The sequence below is a fragment of the Cyprinodon tularosa genome, unplaced genomic scaffold, assembly GCF_016077235.1.
Source record: "Cyprinodon tularosa strain WSP-4 unplaced genomic scaffold, ASM1607723v1 ctg132, whole genome shotgun sequence".
Classification (NCBI taxonomy): Eukaryota; Metazoa; Chordata; class Actinopteri; order Cyprinodontiformes; family Cyprinodontidae; genus Cyprinodon; species Cyprinodon tularosa.
Window position 1 is genome coordinate 495,990 of NW_024038137.1, and position 9,401 is coordinate 505,390.

The following is a 9,401-nucleotide window of genomic DNA, read 5'->3' on the forward strand; positions in this document are numbered from 1 at the left end:
CTAGGTCTACAACCAATGATTGTTATGTAAATTGATTAATCTGTTGATCATCTTTTCAATTAATCGATTAATAATTAGGTAGCCAAAAATTCTTTAAAGAAGACTTGTTATGAAATTAAACCAAGTGATTCTTAAAGGGCTAGTGGAGGATCTTTTTCTGGGTGGGTCATCAAAATAAGTGGTCTGTCTAATTGTCAATCATTCTGGTGATAAGTTTGGCCGTCCTATGCGCTCGTCTCCATTTTCACTTATCGGTGGTGAGTCTGACTTAATGGAAAAATTTCAAATCTTCTTGTGGAAAGTAAGCTTGTATGAGCGATGCAAACAGCACCTTTTAAATAGAGCGTGCACGAGGAGAAATGGGGCCTCGCACGTGTTTAATAGGCGTTCCCTCTACGGGTGTAAATAATAATCGTTTTGTATTGATGCATCGATCCAACAGCCGACGGTCCGATGCATCGACACGTCCGCAAGAGTATTGATTTTTTTTTTTTTTTTTCCCTCCGGTCTATTTTTATCCATTTGCTCCTGGGCGTAATTCTCCCTCCCGTGCTGCGGTGCCGCTAAACCTATTTTGCCCTCCTACCTCGCTTCCTGGTTATACTCTTACAGCAGTGTGTTGCAGTGAGCTTGACGCAGACATTTTTTATTTATGCTCAGTATTTAAGCGTGGTCTCTGCTACACGCTGTGGGTCTAGATACGGCCGAGGCGGTGAGGAAGTGGGGGTGAGTTTAGTCCGACGACGGATCGACATGAGGGCCAAAAAGAGCGGAGATCCAGGTGGAAAAAGGGTCGCTCTTATAGCGGGTCAAACTTCACGAGTTGTTTTCCGCAAATTTGGTCATGAAAACAAAAGAGGCCGGCCTCCTGTCTGCTGTACTGTCTGCCGTCAGCTACAATTTGGGAGAGGTGCAGCGGAGCGTCTGTGGGAGGGGGCGGGGACGTCTGGAGCCGAGGTATTGCATTGCACTCATTGCACTGATTTTGTGCAGTATTTTCTGATGCAAAGCCTTGCAGAATCTATAACGCAGGGGCATTATTATTTTTCAGTGAATTAGGTTTTTCATAGGAATAGATGGAGTGCAACTTTTCTACTTCTGTTATTTTCTGTAGTTTAGCATAACGATATTACAGCTTTCATTGATTTATTTCAAATTTGAAACATTGTCTAGCCTGTAAGGTGTAAAAAAAAAAAATGAACCAATTAATCGAATCGAATCGTGGAGTATTCTTGAGTATCGAAAATAATCGAATCGTTGGGTCAGGAAATCGATACTGAATCGAATCACCATCATGGGTGTGATTTACACCCCTAGTTCCCTCTCAGGAGTGGGTACAGGGTTGTGCATGTGCATTTTTTTTTTTTAAGTGGGAGAGGAGAGGGTGGGTCTTTTTAAAAATTTGTTAAAATCCTCCTCTATATCTTTAAGTCTATAGATAATATTGATTACCTGTAGTTTCATATGTTATCAACCCTACATGTTAACACCTCTCTTTTCAATGTGTAGCAACAAAGGCATGGACCACCTGCACTGCATGAAGATGAAAAACATGGTGCCTTTGTATGACCTGCTTCTGGAGATGCTGGATGCTCACATCATGCACAGCTCACGTCTCACTCGCCGGCCTACTCAGCAGGAGTCCACGGATCAGTCAGAGGTGGCGTCTGGTCAGGCCCACTGCTCAGCCGGAGGCCCCTCAAACACCTGGACTCCCAGCAGCGCTGAAGTCGGAGGTGAAGCCCAGTTTTCAGATTAGAAAGCAGAATCAAAGACTTTTTATTGCTTAGTTCACACACACAAAAAAAAGCTCACAAGAGCAAAACTTTTCAGGAACAATCTTCAAAGGCCAAGAGCTGGATTCTCTGATTGATCACTGCTGAATCTTACACACATTGTGCAGTATTTCTAATGGGTTCCTCTAAATACGAAAGGTTAAAGCTAAAGAGGATAAGCAACACTTGCTGGCTTCTTTTCACCCAGTGTGGAACTAAAACCAGGGGAGCTAAAACTAGCAATTTAACCTGGAGCATCAGTCAGTTTAAGATCTAGGGCATTAAACCAATCATTGTAGGTAACTCGGCTTTCAGTGTGACACAGAGTGACATGGTTTATTTGTCACATTACAGATCCAACATCTTTCTGTTTATTTTAAAGATGACCTGAGTAATATAAATATTCAATGATTTTACCCAATAAGGGAACAAAGCTATCCAAACCAAACAGACCAGATGTGGAATCTAAGATCATGTATAATCATGACATTTGTTCAATTGAATATCAGTAGCTGCAGTCTGATTATTAGATATGTACAGTAGAATCATTGCGTCATTTAAAAACCACCAACATTCAACAGTTACTCTGAGAGTGCATCAAAGAATAATCCAGGAGTTCACAAAAGAACACAGAACAGGCATCTAGGGAACCACAGACATCCCTTATCTCTGTTAGGGCCAGAGTTCAGGTTTCAAACATTTAAAGGGCTTTTGTTGGTTAAAACCACAAGAAAGCAAAAATTGTCTAAAAGGCAAAAGTCATTATTTTACATCGATGCTCTTTGGTTGCTTCTGGACTTCAGAGACTTGCTGTAATTCATGAAATCATGAAGTTTTTGCTGTTAAAGAAAGAAATGATCAAAAAACGCAGAATATGTGACCATCTGGAGCAGATATTGTGTTCAAGAGCACTTAGATTATGTGGATTAAGTTGAAAAAACTTATCCCAAACTGACAAAAACGGGCTTAAATGTGACAGGAATCGGACTTTCGCTCAGTTTATTGTATAAAATCTTTCGACATCTATCCCATGGGTCTTTGCCAATTCTGTTGACTCGCACTAGTGTGAGTCTTTATATAGGTGTTATAAAAGAATCCTGAAGTCAAAGTCTAAATGAAAAACCTGAATCTTATTATAAGATTATGACTAAACTGTATTCATGCAAAAAAAAAAACATAAAACAAAAAAAAAACAGCTTTTAAAAGTTGTAGAAAATTCCTCTATGGGTCTTTTGCGGTCACGTGACCTCGACACAAGGAGGCGCCATGTTGGGGGGTAACCTGCCTAATGGCTGCCTAAATGAAGTTAATTTGAGTTCAAGTATTGACAGTAAAGCCGCGATGACAGCGGGATAACTTCAGCAATATATATAGCATGGAAAGCCGATCCCTCGCTTTTTCCACATACTACAAATATGGACATAATTTGTTATCTTGTTAATGGTGTTAGTGCATATACACTTGAAGAATTCCGAAACTACAAATCTCTGGACGCTCATGGACTGTTTACTAATGGTTGGGTGCAAGATTTATACTCATTTCAACCAGAAGGATGCACTAACACTGTGGTCACCACAAAGGTAAGATGTTAGTCAAACTTGTACAAGTCTTCACTTCACAGCTTTATCTAAGTGTAAATTATGGTGCATCCGAACCTATGAAGCGGCAAAAAGCTTCCAAAATTAATAAACTCAAAGTACATAAAGCTCTTTTACATGGTAAATAAATGTAATCTTGTAACCCCTGGAATATTAAGGTTCATAGCAAATATATAGGTGGTTTTTGTTTTTGTTGGTTTTGGTAAAAAAAAAATGGGGACAACTGGGACAAAGTTTGTAAAAAACACAAGAAGAACGAGCCATTTTAATTTACAAAAGAAAAGGTAAATCTCCTCGGGACGCTTGAATAGCAGCTCTAATTTCTCGCACTGTAACCCCCCAATATGGCGGTAATTACCCATAATGCACAGGGCATGACGTCACGTGCGAAAGACTCATAGTTGAGTTAAAGACCCAGTGAAAATGGTCTCCGCCAAAGAAAATCAGGCTGACTGCACAGCTACTTTTTCACATCAGGTCAGGTTGGTTTGAGCTGTTTTTTCCCCTTAATAACTGAAATCCTTATTTCCCTTTTGCATCATGGGAGATTACATTTGAAATATATTAATACCTTTTAATCTTTGACATATTTTATTTCCCTTTGGGATCAATCAAGTATTTTTCAATTGATTTGAATTAAATTAAATAGAAGCCTGACAAAAAAAAAACTAAAACAAAATCTGTTAGGATGCAAGTAGCTTTTTTCACAGCTCTGTATGTTTCTGGGTTTCAATTTTTATAGTTTCTTTGGAATATTTAAAATTTCTCCATAAATTAATTAAACCACCAAAACTATTGGAATCTACAATCCATTTTTAACTGTACTGTAATTTACATACAGTACTTTCCTAAAAGACACTCTTGCTTTTATTCAGCCACGTGGTTTTTTGTAATTTTTAAGTGGTCTGGACTTCTGCAGGTTTTTCAAAGGTTTTCTGTGGCCTTTACCTGTTCAGTCCATTGCTGGACCATTTTCAAAAAAAAGTTTTGTTTTGTTTTTGCTTTTTTAATTCTGAAAAAGTATTAAAAAAAAAGACCCTGCATGGTAACTTATAAAACAAAATCCTTAAAAACATGTTTTTTGACTAAATCCAGAAAAAAAAAAACTAGACAAACATGCTATATCGTTTGTTTAAACCAATAAACTATAATAAAATCTTTTCTGGAATCTTTTTTTAGGGTTGTATCCTAATACATTTCTCAAACTGTTATTTTGGACACCTTTATTTAGTGAAGGTAACTTACAAACGGATAAAAAAAAAAAAATTGCAAACATCCTTCCCCTTTAGCCTGTTTTCCTGATCTAAAAACTCTTACTATAGTTTTACTGCTGCCTTAAAGACTTTTAAAGTTCCATTTATGCAAAAAAATAAACAATAGAGATTTTAAGAGTTTTAAATGTTACTGTAAGAAATCCAAATTGAGTCCATAACTAGATATAAATAGACAGTAGACATTTGAGTTTGGACCACAGACTAACCACAAGAGCAATGACCTTATGGCATCTCTGTCTAATTCATTACCTGCATTTATGTTTTCAAGGAAGCCGCAAAATACAACCGATTACAGAATATATTTTTCATTCGATTGAGATTGCTTATGCTTATTTTAGGTGCTTTTAAATGGCAGAATATTCATGGGAAGAAGTGGCTGCCATAGTAATCAGTGTTCATTTTATTCAGTGTATAATAAAGAATGAGCACCTTTATCAGTGGGTTTAGATTGTCTGTTCGCTTCAGAGGTGTAGCCAACATGTGAAGCACTCTGAAGACGCCGTGGAAAACTTCAACTGTGAATCTATTCTGGTTTAGATCTCTGTTTCAAGCTAAAAAACCAGGACTTTATGCATTTGTCTGTTTTTATCAACTGTAAGGCTAGAAGTATCAGTTAGCTTTATGCTAAGTCTAGTTCCTTTTATTGTTGAGTCTAGGGGCTAAGATGTAATAATCTAGGGCAGCACCAATCAAGGTTTTTTTTTTTTTCCTGATACTAATCAGAGGTGAGAAAATGAATTTGCTAACAAACAGTCCCAATCCAAAATAAAAATAATTTGTCTGCTGTAATGTCCATTTTGCAGGACAGGCTTAAAATGCCACATCGGTGTGAGGAAACTGAAATGATTTGGTAACTCATCACCTGAAATGGGTATAGTTTCTAAACAGAGGTAAAACCAGATATTATCAGACAGTAAATAAAGAACATAAAACATGTTTTCCCTCGCTGACATTTAATTAGAAATGATCTACCGTTTCTTTAGTAAAGTTAGGATTTCGCCTAAAAATATTCACATACATGCACTAAAGGCTGATTTATACTTCAAAACCAGGTCGTCTGCGGTGAACACAGAGACGTCCCCGCCCCCTCTGCAGACACTCTGCTGCTCCTCTAGCAAATTGTAGGTAATCGCAGACAGGAGGCCTCTGACTGGTCAAATCTACATCCGCTCTACTCATGCGTATCTTCTGTTTAGTACTTCAACGACTTGTTTTGTTTGTATGACTGCAATTGTGGAAAACGACTTGTGAAGTTGAACCAGCAAGAAGAGCGAGGTGCGCGAGAATGCTGGGACCCTTTTTTCACCTGGATCCCCGCTATTTTTCGCCCTCATGTCCCTCCGTTGCTGCACAAACTTCGCACCGCCTCGGCCGTATCTAGACCCACAGCTAATTCATGATTGTCCCTCATACATTGTGGAGTGGAATAAACATAGCGCAGACTACGCTTCAATAAATATAAGTATAAATCAAAAATATCTGCGTCATACCTGTGACATGTTCACTGTGACACTGCTGGGGGAGTATAACCAGCCCTTTAGATCAGCAAGTCTTTCAATAGTTTTAAAAAGCCCAGATGATGAAGATGATGTCAATTTATGATGACGTGGCTTTGAAGGCCTCTGATAGTTTAATTCACATTTATATGAAACAGATGGCCACACTATTTTGTGGAAAAAAACAAAATAACTCTTCTTAAGGACTTCCTTAAGTCAGGTTCATCCTTGGCTACAGTTTCCAGATGCCTTAAAATGCCTGAAGATGGATGCTTTATTAGTGATATATCCAGAGAGAAGAGATTCCTCTATAAACATGCCCTGAAAGGCCACTCGGAGAGAAGAAGACAATTATTCTAAAGGCTGAATAAATATTCAGAATACATCATTAGACTGTAAGCCCACATTACAGTTAGAGAATAAAGGGAAAGCCTAAGAACACATCACAACTACGAAGACCTTCCTGCAAGCAGGTCCTCTTCAAATGACAGTTGACATCATAAGTGAGTGTATTGATGTCATATTTCAAGGCATTTGCCAAGAAGAATAGAGAGTCTTTACTGTATATATAAAAACCAAAATGAAAGTTTGTGGAGACTCCTGGCTTAGAAAGTGCACACAATAAGCAGACAGAAATTCAAAACACTTATAGAAAAAAGGAATCGTTAATCGACACTCTCAGAGAAACTATAACGCCCTAAAAAGTAAAACATCAAATTCAAGACACCCTTGTGGGAGATATAAACTTTAAAGCTTTGGCACAATTGGTTCCTATAAATGATTACTGACAAAAAGCATGACCCCATATTAGTTACAAAGTGAACGAACAAAGTGAATGTCTTTAAAAATCCCTGATATTAGTAGGAACTATGAGCAGGTAAAGTGACCCAAAACTTGAGTGACACCAGATGTGTCAGGAAAAAATCCAAAAACAATTGTTAGAAACTACAGAGTTCCTGTTCCAAGTCGTGTAGTCTATAAGCCTTAATCTGTCACTCTGGAAAATTGAAATCATTTGGCAATTCTAACTGACCTGAAACAGGAAAGGTATAGTCTGAAATTTATGTTAGACAAAAGGGTTATATCTTTTCATTGAGGGGGACGTAAATATTTTTCTTTGTAAACTTGCATCTCACTTCTGCTGATCAGCATGTTTTCCCTCTATTTTATTACAACTCAATCCTTTAAATCTCCTTTTCGCTATGATTTTTAATAAACATTAGAAAATCCTGATTTTTCGGGTGAGCAAAACAATGGAAACGTCATATAGTATATATACCCTGTCAGAGAGACAGGAGCTATATATATATATATATATATATATATATATAAAAAAATAAATAATGTTCTTGCAAAATGCAGCTCCATGATTTGTTGCCTAACACAGCCAATGTAGAATCACATAGTTTGATTCTGACACAACTTATTTAAAAATATCTCGACTGGGGCCTAGAGCTTATACCTTACATCCGATTTGAGATCCCTATGTTAAAGAAATTCTATACTCATTCTCTTTAAATCTGCAGTTGTGCTATTATAAACTTTTTTTTAACTCAGTTTTACTCACTTAGGTGTCCTGCAAACTGCTGCATCAAGACATCTGCCTTTAAAAATCCTGATGGGTCATTATTCAAAAAGTCAACCGGCATTGAACAAGTTTACATGAATGTGCCATTTGTAAATTAAATGTGTAGTGGAGGATTGTCACAAATTTTTGCAAAGACCCTCCCTCTCCACACAAAAAAATGCACATGCACAACCGTGTAGCCACTCCTGAGAGGGAACGCCTATTAAATGCGTACGAGAGCACACACAAGCCCATTTCTCCCCGTGCTGCTTTGTTTAAAAGTTGCTGTCTGCATCGCTCATACAAGCTTTCTTTCCAAAAGAAGATTTGCAATTTTTCCACTATGTCAGACTCACCACTGGTAAGTGAAAATGGGGATGAGCACGTAGGACGGCCTTACGTAAACATATCACCAGAATGATTGACAATTAGGAGGACCACTTATTTTGGTGATCCATCCAGAAAAAGAACATCCTCCACTACACCTTTAAGAAAAGTATTTACACCTTAAACAACAAACCTTATGAATAGGGCTGAAACAATTAAACGTGATTAATCGAATATTGAAGTAATTATCAACTAATTTAGTAATCAATTAATCGTTAACTAGAGTATAGACTGTAAAATATGCCTTTAACTGACACTTAGAGCAGTAATTATATCAAAATTGTAAAAAAAATTAAATAAAAAAATTTTGCATTAGAGGTAAAAAGATATTTTTTTCGTCTATCAAACTGCCCTATCCAGAACTCTTCAAATTTCAAGGTATTGTGAAGGATTTTCACGAGTGTTTGAATAGACCTGTCCTCTCCACTTAAAAAAAATGCACAATCCTCTACCTGTACGTAAACATAACACCAGAATGATTGACAATTAGGAGGACCAGTTATATTGAAGATCCACCCAGAAAAAGAACATCCTCCACTATGCCTTTAAGACTCGGCTATAATCAAAAGAAGACGTGTCTTTTCTAATGCACCACTATGCACCTCCATAAAGCACTGAAGAATGTGTTTCACTGCCTGTTTATAGTAATGGTTCAAAACCTCTCCTCTTGTTCAATAACAAAGCACTTAAAAGTTTGGATTACTACGGTGATCAGAAAAAAAAATGAATCAAAAAATACATGTTAAAAAATTTCTTTTATAAATGTAAAAAAAATTTCCCTTTTTTTTTTTTAAATATAAATTTGATGATTTGTATCCCTTCATTTTGGTTCATTCTTTTCTACTTTTATTGGAAATTTCTGGACTGTTTTGTCTTTGCTGACCTTTTGTCCATCTAATAAACAGGATCCTTGTGATCTTTTTTTGGTGGTATTCTTTCATTCCATGCATGCATTTAGGAAAAATATGACATTTCTTTGTTACAACGGGCTAAAGTGGAGCTGCGTGCTGCTTTGACAATCAGTTGATATGGGGGGGTGGAAAAACAAAAATGTTTCTGGACTTGCCTTGCACCTTTTCTGTGATCGCGCTCTGTCACCTTAAAACAAACTGTATTATCACTGTGCAGAAAAAACAAAAAAAAAATGTCATTCTTTGTTCATTTTGGTGAAAACCTTTAGAAATAAATGTTTAAACCTGTTAAATGTGTTGGATTCTCTGTCTTTAAACATTTCCTCACAAAAAGGACACACATTTAAGTTTAACTTCCCACGTATATCATAAGTTAGCTTTAAAAATCAAAGG

The 9,401-nt window shown here is 37.0% G+C and overlaps 1 protein-coding gene across 2 annotated transcripts in view; it reads left to right on the forward strand.

Annotated features, from left to right (window-relative positions):
- Nucleotides 1-2,907, forward strand: part of esr2a (estrogen receptor 2a) — a 37,301-nt gene extending 34,394 nt beyond the window's left edge. For both annotated transcript variants that reach the window (XM_038277531.1, XM_038277532.1), the window contains exon 9: nucleotides 1,510-2,907. In XM_038277531.1, the coding sequence (XP_038133459.1) occupies nucleotides 1,510-1,759 (250 nt within the window). In that variant the 3' untranslated portion in view covers nucleotides 1,760-2,907. The remainder of the gene's footprint in view (nucleotides 1-1,509) is intronic.
- The last annotated feature ends 6,494 nt before the right edge of the window (nucleotides 2,908-9,401 follow it).